The following is a 15,795-nucleotide window of genomic DNA, read 5'->3' on the forward strand; positions in this document are numbered from 1 at the left end:
ACTCCAAGGGCTCTCAACTATTCTTAAGGTGTAAACAAAGCAGGCAGAAGCAGTGTGAAGAGCTTGTAAAAGTCAAGTCGATGTCAAAGCAAAGCAAGTGCCTCTTAGGGAGGAATCTGGTGTCAACGTTTTTCTCTCCCGCATCCAATTCCTCCAAGGCAAAGCAGCAGAGATGGCTGGGTTATATATTACACCTTTTAGAAAGACTTGAGATGACACAACATGCATTGGCGAAGACAGAAAGACAAACATCCACGTGTCTCGCTGCAATAAAAGGTGGATGATTAGCTTAAATGGACAAACAATGGGTGAAGAGATGTCACAATGGGGCTGGTGGAGAAAGGGGAAGGAGAGGTGGTTTTGAAATGAGGGGATCAGGTGCAAGGGCTTCACCAATCTTCTTCTCTTCGACCAGTCCCAATGGCGTTGGACTTTGTCCTTCTGCGACACGGCCGGAACAAATCTGAGTGAGTACGTTAGCCGGCCCACTAGTTTATTAGTCATCCCCTTAGACCTCACTCGGGAGGGAAGAGGGAGAGGAGGAAGAGGCAATGAAGGCATGACTGAGAAGGAAGGGGAGTAAGAAGCAACAGGAGAACAAACGGAGAAGCGAGAAGAACTAAAGACGAACAACAAACAAAAGTGGAAAGTGTTTTTCCAACGTCACTACAACATATTTATCCCTTTTCTAGCGCCGTGGTCCAACAGCTGCAGGGATGTGGATGGATACCAAAACAGAGGTGGAGGAGGCCAGCAGGAATCGCTCCGGCCGCAGTCGGCGTGTGATGAGCGGCCTGCTGTTGTTTACTGGGGACATGGAGCACTTGGATAAGTGCATGCTGGGTAGGAAGAATCTCACAATACACTGCTACATCCCAACATGTTTTCCTACTTTTAATCTTGAAAACAAGGATGCAATTTATGACCTTTTTTCTAAAATGCATAATAAATCACTGCTGAGTCTCCTCATACTGTGATTATGAAACTTTTCAAAAAGAGCAAGTTGCCAAACACTTTGAATGTGTTGAAGTCTGAAATGCTTACAGTGCCATTAAAATATGCAGATGTAATCATTCCTCAGCGCCCACGATGAATTCTGCTGCTCTCCCAACATGAAACATAATCATCATTAAACTCCCATCGTGGCTCTTGTATATAAACCCTGAATGTCCATCAAGAGAAACGTGTTTTGTGCTGCAGACTTTCCTGAAAGGGGGGGGGGGGGAAATGCTGTCAAGAACAATGTGTAAAATGTTTTCTTTCTGTGTCCTCAGACAAGCTGTTTGTGCTGCAGCTGGCGGTGTGGGGCCTGAGAGGGGTGGCCAGGGTGATCCTAGCCAACAACCCGCTGAGCGGTGCTCTCATCCTGGCCGCACTGTACTGGGCTTCCCCCTGGCAGGGCCTGCTGGGAACTCTGGGTGTACTGGCCTCTACGCTAACAGCTGTTATCATAGGGCAAGACAGGTGGACTGATACATACTTACAGAAACACACACCCACACGAACGGCATAGAAGCTCATAAAAGTGCACATTTGTATGTACATATTTAATGAGAAGTCCATCTTAAAACCACATAACAGAAAAATGTCCCTTTTTAAATAATCGAACCCTCATTAAAATCCTGTCTGTTGCTTGGAAGCCGACCCTGTAACACAAGCCTATAAATTGCACCACCTTACGACTAAAGGTGATTGAGGGTTCTACTTAAAATTCATGAGAATAACAGCTCCATGACTGATGGGCCTGTGTTCACCCACTGCCTAGCAATTCTTATTTCAGCTATATTTACTCTATGCCACGCACAGTATAATATGCAACTTTTTTTTAATTTTTTTTAAAATTAATTCCAGTTGAGCTGGGGCTCCTAAAGTTTTGTGTTTTAAAAATCTGACATAATACATGTTGGTGTCACCCTGGGGCCTCTGCTCATTAATACTCAACAGTTTGTTTCATGGGGACCCATAAAAAGCCACACGTGTGTGTTTCCATCTTGAAAACAATCTTCCTGTAAATCACTGTATCACACAAATGTAATTGTGATCATGAAATGCGACTCCTTCTGTTCTCTCTGTGTGTGTAGTGCTGAGGTGTCAGGAGGTCTCCATGGTTTTAACGGCATGTTGGTGTCTCTGCTGATGGGAGTGTTCAGCACTGCAGGAGACTGGTACTGGTGGCTGCTGCTGCCTGTCTGCTTGGGATCAGCTACATGGCGAGACACACGTATAGTCTACGTTTTTATCGACAGCCATCTCCTTATATTGTTATCATTGTAAAGGAGAATTAGGCTTCTTGTGCCTTTTTGGCTCACACAGTCTGTAAATGGCTAATGATCATTTTTAATGGCATCTTTCTTCTTCCTTTTCTTCTCTATTGAGATATACTTCACAGCTAAATACTCTCTCCCAGTCACGTCACTGGTCCCATAGCTCTGAAACAGCAGTGCCAATCACAGTTCAACGCGATAACGGCAGCTCAGGACATGAACACTGACCAGTGCTGTTGCTTTTCCATTGAGGACAGTCTCTGTATATTGCGTGCCTCAGGATAATGTGCACAATAGAACAAATGCACCAGTTTTCACTTGACGCTCCTCTCTCAATCTTTGAAGTCTATTCACTTGGTGACAAATCATTTGCAGTCCCAAGTTTTGAAAGGCAAGCAATGATTCTAATTTTGAGGTTAAAATGTCTGAGCTCCATTGACTTTAATTCATCAGCTCTTTCGAACACCATCTCAAGTATTTTCACACCAAAAGCGAAGTTTGCATCTCAATCCAAAATATAGTTCACACATAGCTTCTTGTAAAAAAGGAATGGCAGGATGTGATATTGCACTCTTTAAATTCATCAACACTTTATAGGAAAAATAATGAACCAAGGAACTAATAGACAGACGAAAAGTATTTGTTCGTGGTAGCCCTATTTTTATTGAAATAAATTCTTGTTTTGCAGATATTTGAGTCTCTGTAAGTACCATTTGAAATCAATCAAAAGACCCTTTTGCTGATGTCAATCTACAAATTCTTAGAATTTTTTGCAGACTGAACGCTAACAATGGAATACGCCAATGCCCCTCCTCTCACCACACCATCGGGGTGTGCCTCCACTTACAACGTACAGTATGAGAGATCTGTATGCCACAGTGAAGCCATTTAGTGTGAATGTGAACATGCGTCTGCAAAAAGCTTGTAAACCAGGTCCATTTCATTCAAAATGATCAGCATCTCTCACCCCCCCGTCCCCCCCCCCCCGTCCCTATCTCCAGTGTCTTTCTGTTCAGTGGTCTCTCCCCGGTGTTGGACCGCTGGGACTTGCCTGTCTCTGTGTTTCCCTTCAACATCATCATTGTCCTCTACCTCCTTTGTACCGGCACAGACAACCCTTACTTCCCGCACCACCCGGCTACACCACCGGGGCTGCCGGAGCACAATGCCACCGAACTCATTGCAGTCGAGGTGAGGCGTTCCAAAGTTTGATGAAATGTTTGTGCATAGGTTGCGTTATATTACACGGAAGGCAGGAGGTTGCTGTTCAAAAGCAGACTCTGAAATCACGATCGTCTCTCAGATCTTGAAGCTTAGTAAAACTTCCAAAATCAACAAAATTGATCCAAAGTTACAGGTCAGATATGCTGCTGCCTACTGGTTTAGTTTGGTGCCAGTATCTTACCAAAAAAGCCAGCTAACATCGGCACTTTTCGACGCGGAGCTCTCTGGTGTGGCGGGCCAGTTATGATAAAGATATGATATTTTCTGGCGGGCCGTTGTACCGAGGGCCGGATATACGCTGACAATTTAATGACAAGTCTCTACATGTGTTGATCCTTACTGGGCTTTTCATCTGGGTTATTTTGTCCATGGCCCAGTTCAGAGTCTGCAGTTTTCCTTTTCAAATATTTCTCCATCGCTGTCCTAAATTAACACGGTCATTACTGCGCTACCTACTGCCACCCACTGGCATGGAAGAGTATTTATTACTCAGCCAGACACTATATTACAGCTCAGACGCTCAACAATGGCAAAGTATTTGCAACAACTAAATAATATTTTATTGGACTCATTCAGTGAAATTGGACATTTTCCCACGGCACACCTGGCGTTCTCTCACGTTCTCACGTTCACTGGTGTGCCGCGGCACAGCGGTTGAAAATCACTGGACTAAACCATCTCACCGCTGTTGGGTGTCCTGAATCAAGATTTACATTAACAAGCATCGCGCCCCGTGGCACAGTGTGTCTCTCGCACTTGATAATGGCTTTGCACAAGTTTCAGTCCCTCCACCTCAGATTATTTCCCTCCTATGAAAGAGTTTCTCCCTCTTTTTCCTGTTCCCTCCATCTGTCCGTCTCTCGCCATTATAAACGCTGTCCTTTTCCCTTCATGAATTCTCTTTGGAGTGTTGCGTGGGAGATCTGAAACCTCTAAATCCTTCCTTTTATCTCTTTGCTTCTCTTCTCCTCAGCCTCTACCCATGTGTCTGCTCTGCAATTATCCTTCCTCCGTCTCCCACTTTCTGCATCTTTCTTCATCACTTTTTCAATCTGCCTCTTTCATCCTCTATGACGGTTCACAGAGCCCTGAGCCGGGCCGTGACATCCTCCTTTGCTCTCCTCCGTCATAATTCCATTTACAATAAACAGCTAGTAACCACATTTTCAAGGACAACACAATCAAATTGGAGATATTTTTTTATGTTGCAGTCCCTAATGTGAGACCATCTCTTCCTTCTCCTCCGCTTCTATTTTTCCTCTTTCATCTCATTTTTCTTTTCTATTGCTCTTTCCTTTCCTCCACCCATCTCCATTTCCTCTTTCCTTCTCTCCTCCTCCTCATCTTTCCTCTGGTTCTCTCCGGAGATTGGGGTATGACGTAGGTCCTATTTATATTTAATGTGTTCAGCTTTCACTCTGCTGAGGAGGGCGCTCTGGCTGCACTACCACAACAGTGTACTTAATCTTTCTGCACACAGACACACAGGCGTACACGTGTGTGTACACACATAGAAGCACACACACGCACAAAGAGTTTGTGTGGCTGCAATATAATTAAACACCATTTATGACTTGAAAATATCCGCGACAGGCAGGTGCACCCATCCCGTCGCCATGGAAACTGTTAGGAATGCTGTGTGTGTGTGTGTGTGTGTGTATATAAAGGGGACATATCATGCTTGTTTCAAGGTTCATACTTTTATTTTGAGTTCTTCTGGAACATGTTACATGCTTTAATGTTCAAGAACATAATTCTGTCTGAATCTACCCGTATTAACCGTCTGTCTGAAACTAAAACAATCCCAGTCTGCTCTGATTGGCTTGTGAGAAAAACATGGTGCACCTTTGCAAAGGTAGTTCTTCGCAAAGTCGGGTGTAGATACTCAGATGGGGGAGGTATATTCCTATGAGTCTGCATGTGATGGAAGCCAAATCTGAATGGCTCATTGAATCACATGTTTTCTGATTTAGGCGGCTCACAAAAAACTGACTGGTTTGTCTTATTGCACAGTTTGTACATAGGTTGCTCCACATACCCAAATGTCTGTGCACAAGCACTGAAAAAGTTAGTTTTTCATGTGCCCTTAACTGGCAGAAGAAAAGAGGCTGGTTTCAACTGGAAAGAGAGTCATTGAGTAGAATCCACACATTTTCTCATTACGTTTTTTGTGACTGTGCTTCTGCTCTTGGATTTTTATTCTTTCATATAAAACCTGTGTATAATCATTTACAATGTGCTACATCGTGTCATCCTCCGTTGTAACGTCTCTCTCTTGCCCAGGTTACGCGTGGCATCCTTCTGGGTGTGGGTCAGATCTTTGCCTGTGGAGCTTTGGGGCCCTCCCTCCTCATCCTGGGTGCTGTTCTGCTCTACTCTCCCCTGCTGGCCGCCCATGCTCTGCTGGGATCGGCAGTGGGAACGTTGGCTGGTGAGTCTCCATCTGAGTGTTCACATGTCCGTGTGGGAGCGTTAGCAAAATGTTATAATATATTATATAATAATAAGGGCATACCGTACTGTGCTGACCTCATGCGATGGTTGGTGTCTTTTAGGTTGGACAAATCTGGGTCGAAGTTCCATATTTTCAGTGTCCATGGGCACCACACATTTTAAATGTCAGTGATTAGTCTCACTGTGTAATACCTGGTCATGGGTATCTGTACTTACACGGAAGCTCCAACATTCCAGACATCCATGTCAGTTTACTAGTCATGGGGAGTACTTCTCTGCCTGTGAAAACAGTTGCGTAATAATGTCCTTTGCGGCTCTGGAGGTGCTTTGTTGGGTTTGAGAAATAACCCCTAATTAAATCATCAGGGTTACATCAGCTTGCGCTGCGAGACAACATTTCTAACGAAAAGCCTGTAATTCTAACTGTGGGTGTGGAGTTTGCGGAGGCAGGATCCAGTGTTTCTAGAGCTTGATACTAAAGACTTAAAGTGAGATTATCTTTCCACCTGCTGTGGTTTGGGAATTTCTCTGCCTTTTATTGTAGACCGCAGAGAGAGGACAGGAAACAAGGGAGAGAGCGATGCAGCGGACTCAAACCGGAGATGTCGCGGTTTATGGTCGGAATCTCAACCCATAAACCACAGGGGAGCCCCATTCTGTCTTTTAACCGGTCTCTTGTGAGTTTCCCAACTCGGAAATTCATCCATCATCCGCAGCCTCTTACCTTGCGCAGGGTCGCACAGCTGACTGTGGGCAAGAGACAGGGTGCCAGACTATTCCCTTACATTCATAATGTATAAACTTACAGTTTTCCACCTTAGCCATTTGCTATAGTATATGTTAGAAATAGCAAAGGGGAACAGTAAGCACTAAAATAATAAATATAATAGTAATACCATACTTGCTTTATTTCATTACTGAAACTATGGTCTTGCACAAGCCCTCCCAACTATGCTTGGAGCATAGTCAGTATCATTAACTCTTCCCGAGGATAGCTTTATAAATCATCCATTCATTAAAGCATCAATCAGGACCTCAAATATAATGCAGGCTTAGCTCCATGCATAGCAGCTGTTGAATTACAGTAATGTATGCTTTTAACATAGTTAAAGTCTGGTGCTGATATAAATATGAAACTGTAAGAGGCAGTGGCAGCCTGTGGGCTTCTCCAGAAGACAGAGAGCAGTTAGCAGAGCAATGATAACTGCTACTGGCTTATGTACAAACACACACACCTGTGGTTGTGTGTGCCGTGTACATCTGCCTCACTGGGACTCTATTCAGGGAGAGAGAATGACAAATGCTAGGAGTTCAAAAGATTTCATTCCCCTGCTTCCGTCTGCAGCTAAGAGTACAATACAGTGTCCTAAAATACTTTGGTGTGTTTGTAGCTATGAGTCATACTGTAATAAACAGAGGAGTGGGAGTGGGCTTATACATACACGTACTTGCACAAGCAAGTGGCGTGGACACATGCCAACAGTAGCAGGCACACACACACACACACACACACACACACACACACACTCTCTGCTGCAATAAAAGACACCAGTGTGTCAAGAAAGTCATTGAAGAGATGAGACTGTCATGAGATTTCTTAAGGCAACAGCTGATGGGAAACAACAACAACAAAGCAGACATGGTTTTTAATGCTATAGTTTGTGCATTCTCTCTTCCTTCCCCTTTCATTGTCACTTTGGGTGCTTGTAAGTCATAAAAACATATGAAACTACAAGGCGTTCCTTTATTATGATGAACATGGGCACTGTAGTTCCATTTTGAGTCAATCACTCATACGCTGTCTTGTTCAGATTCTTAGGCAGGTGTCACTCTAGGGCCTTCCTGCTGTTAAAGGAGAAAAATGCAGCACCTTCTATGTGGATGTCCAACCAGTGCTGATTGTAAATGTAGTCTACTGAAGAAATATATTCCCCAGTGAGGGCTATATATCGACCTAGAAAGCTGATCCCTCCCACTGACTGTACATGTACCAGGGTGCATTACGATGAGTGGCAAATTCACTACGTTACACAAGATCTCGTCACTTTTTTTATCTCATAAATAAACAAAATATACTCACAAAATTTCAATCAAGGAAATATTCCACACCTAAATGGAAAAATACAACCTTAGATTTTTTCTCTGACACCGAGATATGAGAGGCTTAATTTACTTAGTTTACTCACTGTAAAAAAAACGCTTCATTCAAATTGGACAGAAACAAAATAAACTTTAAAGGTTACTTTTGAACGCATCATAATGAAACTCAATGCAACCTCCATTAACGTTAGCCATTAGCGCTGCAGGACTGTGCCGCCCACTAGCTGCTAACAGCCACCGTTAACTAGCTTCTGATTCTCTACATGGATTTGTTGTTCCCAATGTTGCATAATCAGGGAAACATCTGTGTACTTGTGTGCCTTTAGAGCCTCAAATCTGCAGGCATTTTTCACATTATATTACAAATTTAGAGAGATTAGGTTGAAAATCTGTGAATAGTCCTTAACTAAATTCATTCATTTTATATCTCTTCTCAAAAATTCAGATATATATATATATATGGAATTTCATGATTTTTATCCACTTATTTTACCTCTGCGTAATAATACGTTAACCATCTTTATTCTTTGTTTTTATCTCATACTTGCTCATCACGGACGACACCCGAAATCATTTTACATTTTTATTCATACTGTACTGTAATACTTGGGCTCTCTCTACCCTGCAACACACAAACAATGCTGTTTCTCCATGTCGTCTAAATGCAAGACCACTTTTACAGGCTTCTTGTTTTAAAACAAATATCTGCTGTCCGACAACAGAAAGCAAGAATGGAACGATCACTTAATCACGATCATCATGTCTGTTAGCACAGTCATTATTATCATCCTAATTATTCTTCCATTATGTTCACCATCGTGATCATTGGTTCCATTTACCATCATCAGAATAGCTTTTGAAGTGTCATTGCTTTCGTCACTGGTCTCGTTCATCATGGTGCTGTTGTCATCAGTTTAATTGTTTTTTTTTTCAAATACAGGAGGGATGAAAAGGTCAGGCTGTTGGACAAGTCAACTTGGGTTCACTGTTTCTTAAGAAGCTTTGCATTTATCATGTGTCAACAGCTAAAAGGTAGTTTTCAAGTTACAATCTCACATCTGCGTCCCTGGTTTGACATCCTGTAAATGCAGCATCAGACAGGCAGAAGCTCTTTGGAATAAATCATTTTTTGGGAGGAGGATGTATATTTATGACCAGTACTACATGGCAATGTCGTAATTTCAACATCTATAATTTGTATTTCTAGGTCGAAAGAAGTACAGCCTCAGCTGTAGTACTAATTATCAAATGTTAGCATGCTAACACACTGAACATTGTTGGCATTGCAAGCATCTTAGCATGCTGATATTAGCATTTAGCTGAGAGCACCACTGTGCCCTACTACAGCCTAATAGAGCCACTAGCATCTATGCAGTAGATTAAAAACACAAACATTCTTAGCACACATGATTAATAGCATTAGAAGCATTCACAGAGAGAGGATTGTAGTAATGGGCCTATAAAACATCTGATATCTAGATCAAGTTAACAAATGAGTCCACCTAGAGAGCAATCCATTTAGCTGTATCCACAGTTTTCCCCTCGAAGGCTCCAAATGACAGAATGAGAGATTTACCAGCTGAATGAAGAGCAAAGGCCCCAATGCAAAGTCAGCCATTGCACATCAACACTGGAAAGCAATGCATTATTGTGCAGTTTATTTCAGTTGTTCATTTCAACCTATTGCACTGTCCTCCACTTAGTCTGCAGCTAGTCACTGTGGTTTGATGCGGGCAGGAACTAGAAAAGAGGAGATGCGATGTTGTGTTTGATATGATAAGAGATATCTGACTCATTATATTAGCATAGACAATATCACACTGGATTGAAATTCGAAAAACAGTAAAAAAAAAAAAAAAAAAAGAAGTATCCTCTGGGGCCTCCCTCCCACATTGCCATTAGTCTGTAATGACACCCTTATGTGGGCATGGAACGAGGGGGGCAGCAGAGTGCGAGGGTGTGATGAAGGAAGCAAAGAAGGGACTGAGGAATGAGAAACAAAGGGGAAATGGTGACAGTGAAGGAGGAAGATAATAAAGTGTGGAATAATGAAGAGGAGATGAATGCAAAACAGCCGGAGTGGAAAGAGGGAGAGGATGGCAGAGTAGCCCAGAGAGACACAGTGAGGAGGAGGCAGTGATGGGGTGTGGTCAGTGCGATACCAGACCAGACTGCTAAAGTGCAGACCACAATGTCTGGTAATAAGGGAAACAATCACAGCACAGCCTGACGCTCATTTATGCATGATTAATACATGTGAGAAGCATGCATGATCATTTTGCGTTGATACCGTTGACTAATGACTACCGTCATTAGTAATGTGTCTTTTGTTTAGCATGGATGGCCATGATTTAAAATGTGGCTGCTATGCCGTGTACAGTTTTGGGTTTGAGAGAGCTTCTACTAACCCAAATGTGACGATGCAAATGACAGAGTTGTGACATGGCAACCAGGCTATGTAGTGAAGGATAATTCCTTCCCACTCACACAGGAGCACATTCAGCTTAGTGCAAGTTTGTGAAAATAATACATAGCCACTACAGCAAATAGCGGGTTACTGGTGGTCACTGCAGAGTCAGGCAGCGTTCAGTCATTTTTCATGATATTGATCTTACCAAAATAGGTAAACATACATTCACTGAGATGTATTTGGGTCAGCGTGCCCCCCTGTGCAGTCTGCAGAAAGCTTCAGCTACCCTGTGTAGTGGTTGCTTAGCAGGGACGTAAGACATTGACCTGCTGTTCACCCCCCCACCCCCCTGCCTCCCACATCAATGCTCTGCAGCAGTACAACGGAGACACTGGATTATGGAATCAGGACTGAAAAATGTAATCCCGAAATAAGACATTGATACTGAGGTTGTTTATGTAAGAACTCAAATTTTAGGAATCATTGTGGAATCATTGCAATCATTGTTATTCAACTTTAAAAGCTTCTTATTCCTGTGTGATTGATATTCAGAGCTTCCTGTTTTTCCTCTGGTCTCCTTTTCTCATCACTCATTACAGTAGAAGACTTAAAAAAAACCTGAAACCTTTTCATTTAGTTGCTTACTAGGAGGAGGCACGCAGGGCCTTTGTCAGCACTTCCTCTACCCAGCCCGACTCACCATCGTCACATGGCTACTGGCTGAACCCAATCTTTTTCAAAGTGGAAAATACAATAGACAAAGCAGATGAATTAGATCTCAGCTCCTCCTTAGTGGCGCATCATATCCTGTAAACACTGTTGCACAAGTTCTGTTTAGATGTGAGGGAATAGAGAGGGGAAATCAACATTTCCTTATTAGGTTACAGTGCATGCAATTTACAATTTGAACTGAAGCCAACCATACAAAAGTGTGTGTCTAGTGCCGCCACATGGATCATTCTGGTACAGCAGCTCTAACAACCAAATATCTGCGTGTGTGTGCATGTCTGTGTATTTCTGTTTGTGATTCCCAGATCTGTCAACAGCAGTGACTCATTATTTATTTTGTAATTAGATGTGTAAAGGTTCAACTCTCACTGTGTGTGTGTGTGTGCGTGCGTGTGTGTGTGTGTGTGGGGTTGACAGGTCTATCCATGGCGGTGCGTCATGAATCTCTGTACTCAGGCCTGTCGGGCTTTAATGGAGCGCTGGGCTGCATGGCTGTTGGAGGACTCTTCTTCACCTTCAGCTGGAGGACTCACCTCTTTGCCATCGCCAGCGGTAACACACAAGCACACACACACACACACAACAGTCGCTACCTATTGTGCATAATGACGGTGTTGGTGATCTCACATATGACGATATTGAATTAAAGTCCAAAGGGTGTAAAACACAGCGCTTATATTAAAAGAATATATAATTGGTCCCTTGTATTGCGATCCGCCGGTAGTTATGTGTTGACGAGGGATGCACAAATCCAAATGTTTTAAGTCCTGATGCTAATACCTGGGCTTTGGTTATCGGCCATAACAGATAACTCTTAAATTATCAGTTATTCCTCTTGTATTTGTCCAACTACAAAAAAACCCCGTTCAAAACAGAAATCCTGCATCAAAACCTACGTTTCACTCAGGATTTGTGTGGTATTACTTTCAGTCATGACATGTTGCACATAACAGTTATCACACATTTGCAAAACAGCAATCTTTTTCTGTCGATGAATGATGGAGAACCATTGGAAGGAATGCTCACCCCACTCTTTCATGAAGCCCCACAATGTTGTCATACTTTAAGCTAAAATGGGACATTTAAACTTCACTGCTCTGACTTATACAGTATGTAGTATACTTAATAGTTTTTGGCAGAAAAACAAGAGCCATGCAAACATATTTTTTTGAATACAGATATCTTCTTTAGTTGAGTTAACCTTACTTGCACTTAGCAGGAATATTAAACCGAACAGACTCCAGAGTAAAGTCATTATGGGATTCTGCCACTGGAGAGCGACATAAACCAACAAGCTGCTTCAATATGCTCTGTCCATGGTGCTGAAACACTCGCATGCAATGCAATGCATGTCACATAGACAATAATAGGACAAGATTGCTCAAACAAAAAACACCCTTTTAAAAGTATACAAACGCAACCTTTTAGCCTTTCAACAAGTCAAAATATTTAATTTAAATGCCCAGTTGTCTTAGTTTAAATGGGTTTTTCACATTTTTCAGACTTAATAATGAGCCTCGATGCTGCAGCATTGCTTTGGCTGTTGTCGGGATCTAAACAAACTCGTACCCAAACATTCAGCGCCGTACTTTGTTTCCATACATATTTCCCCTTTATTGTCAAATATTTCATTCACGTCCTTTGGCAATTTCTCTGCACCAAATGGTTGTAATTGGTTAATAGTTCCTGTCATTTTGTCAGTATAATGCTTGATTTAATGGATATGTTTAGACTGGGCTGCCCTGTCTCATTGTGTCCTGATTCATGAATAATGACAACATTAAACCACATTCACACATCTGAAATTGCAGCTGGAGCACGCTGGACATTACTGCTGACCTGTTTGCCAGGGAGCTAATCTACTCACATTAGGTAAATCGGTGTTAATTGGGGTTTCCAGTGTGTCTCCGTAACAAGGTGAACTGCAGCCAACCTCCATACCTGTCACTGTAAATACCTCGGCGACCTGAAGAAAAGGTACAGAGTGAGTGTGCCGTGGATGTATTTAGCCTCATTTCTTCTCCTCTGCACGCAGCCTTCCTCTCTGCATATGCTGACATCGCTCTGAGCAATCTGCTGGGAACTGTAAGTATACACACCTCAAGCCATGTGTGTATGAAGCAGCAACACTTTGCAGAACAATATCAAGCTTCCTGGTGGGAACTAGCTATGCTTAAGGGTGATGAAAATTACACTTTCCTCTCTGGGCTGAAAGTGTTAAGTTTCACATAAACGTCAGTGGGGCTGTTGTATCAGAGACCTGTCACCCCACAGTTAAGAGGGCTGGTCCATGATGTTGATTCCCAATGTTTGCCTTTACATGTCTATTACTGTAGTTAGTTAACCCACATCTTGTATGCCCCTTTCAATGTAACAGGAAGGAGGCTAGTGCTGAAACTCTTCAACTCCTTTTTACATGTATAGAGCCTATTCTCACTCAAACTGTTCTACTTCACTCTCTCGTATTCATCAGAATCTCTCTGCCTTTCTTTCTCTAGGTTGGTCTCCCAGCATGCAGTTGGGCAGCTACTCTGACAGCCACACTGATGTTGCTGCTGACCGGCAGTTTAGCAGCATACCGCATCCCTATCGGTCAAGTCATGGCCCCTGAACACAACCTGCGCTCCCGCAGCCAATGGGAAGCTGGGAACACTGCAGACAGGGAGTGCACTGATGTGTAACGCATTGTACCGTACTGTATCAGTACTTTGAGCTGGACCAAACATAGAAACATTTTTATTGTAAACATTTTAAGAATAATAAACTCCCATTCCACAATAGCCTCACAAGTGACTAAAACAAAGTAGATTCAACACTTTGTCCATAAGGTGGCAATGTATGTTTAGCAACAAAATAATGAAAACTGTTTATAAAGTATCACAGTTGTTATTTATGTCTCTGTATTCAACCATTTCTACTAAATGTGTAACATTTTTAACCAAGCCGAATAAACAGCCATTTAAGGGGAAAGAAAACGTCTTTTAATAGTCATGAAATCAACACGTTATTGTCAATAAAAACACAAACTGAATTCAACAGTAATTATTTTTAACCCCTTCATTACCCTGCATAGACATACTACGACAAAGCACGCACTGGGACTCATTGTAAAAACAGACATGAACATGTATCTCAATGCAGGCGGGCGGTGAGTACACACGGACGACATGTGATGCCTTTCTGAAATGGCCGGAGTGGTCAGCTGCCGAGGCCAGGAAGTTAAAGGCAACTGTTTGAATCTTGAGACTTTATTATTATTATAAATTCTCTTCAATTAAATAGTGAAGGTGTTCCATGGGTTCATTCATAGATATGGTCTTTTTATCACAGTGCCCCTGTGTAATTATTTTTATGCATATTTCCCGTCAACATCTATCATCCCAAACACACACATGTCCACATTCTCACACAGACCATACACTCCAGTCTAATGTTAAAAAAAGAGAACGAATATTAAACATTAAAATAATCAAGTTTTTTTTTAATACAGGTGAAGTGAAATTCTTCCACAAACAATAACGTCCTCTAAAATGTTGCTTTACGTCATGCAGTTCTATTTTAGTGCTTTCAGGATTTTTTTGTCTCCGTGGTTTTAGTTCTGGGACTAAATTCTTTTATCACAAACTACCACACGGACAATGGTGGTGAGGAATCGAGACGAAACATACGAAAGTGACTGTCTGTGATTGATCAAACATAATAAAAAGAAGAAATATAAATACTTTCACAAACACTACATTCATAGTTCTACGTACTTTCAGTTGATTTGATTGTGAGTGCTCTTGTGCTTTTTTTAGCATGACTGTGTGTGTTCAGAATAAAGGCAGAATGACATAGCTGTCTTAATTGGTACGTTTGTACACACTCACACATACACACCATGTACAAAGTACCCACACATACACACTATGCATACTCACTGGTGATGATTACAGTACCTAACGATGACATTATTGAGATTATATCCAATTGAACCCAGTGTAAACAGATACGGTGTGTGTGTTTAATGTACCTTATGTATCCGCATGATTGTTTTCATGCACAATCTTGATGAATATTTATTATTTTCCTGATGAATTTTAGCGTGCATGCACTCGCATTTTCTTGTGTTCTCTTTACAGCTATAATGACCGAGAAATGTCGAGTAAAAAAATCTTCATTAATGTCGCTATTTTAGAGCATTCTATTGAAAGAACAGATGTATGTTTGTTTTGTTCTTCATGCTGTGCCTGCATCCAGTCCTCTGTTAGCAGACTCTACTTATTAACCAACGGGACAGGAGCTAGAAGAAAACGTCCTAATAGTGTCGTTTATGAACGAAGCAGAGGGAGCCGAGCACGAGATCGACTGTGGCAGCTTAACCGTGGTTGTCTACAGGAGGTGACTATTCTATGACGGCTTAAAGGAATCGGTTGATATTTAGTGAAATTAATTATTCACATTGTTTTTGGATGAGTCAGTTGAGAAGCTCAATACCACTCATGTCTGTACGGTAGATATGAAGCTACAAAGTGTGGGTCGGGAAACCAAAACGATGAGCTGATGCTAAAATGCAGCCGAGAGGAAATGCAGAGTTGGACGATGACTCTCAGCGACCACTTTCACACACAAAAA

The 15,795-nt window shown here is 42.1% G+C and overlaps 1 protein-coding gene across 1 annotated transcript; it reads left to right on the forward strand.

Moving 5' to 3' along the window:
* Positions 1-716: 716 nt before the first annotated feature.
* On the forward strand, positions 717-13,862 carry LOC306796827 (urea transporter 1; the record flags this gene model as incomplete). Its single annotated transcript, XM_079295893.1, has 8 exons — positions 717-843; positions 1,275-1,464; positions 2,082-2,210; positions 3,266-3,455; positions 5,772-5,919; positions 11,599-11,733; positions 13,217-13,266; positions 13,680-13,862. 8 exons carry the CDS (start codon positions 717-719, stop codon positions 13,860-13,862), a joined length of 1,152 nt encoding a protein of 383 aa, XP_079152019.1.
* Between the last annotated feature and the right edge of the window lie 1,933 nt (positions 13,863-15,795).

Source organism: Melanostigma gelatinosum, assembly GCF_949748355.1.
Source record: "Melanostigma gelatinosum genome assembly, chromosome: 23".
Lineage (NCBI taxonomy): Eukaryota > Metazoa > Chordata > Actinopteri > Perciformes > Zoarcidae > Melanostigma > Melanostigma gelatinosum.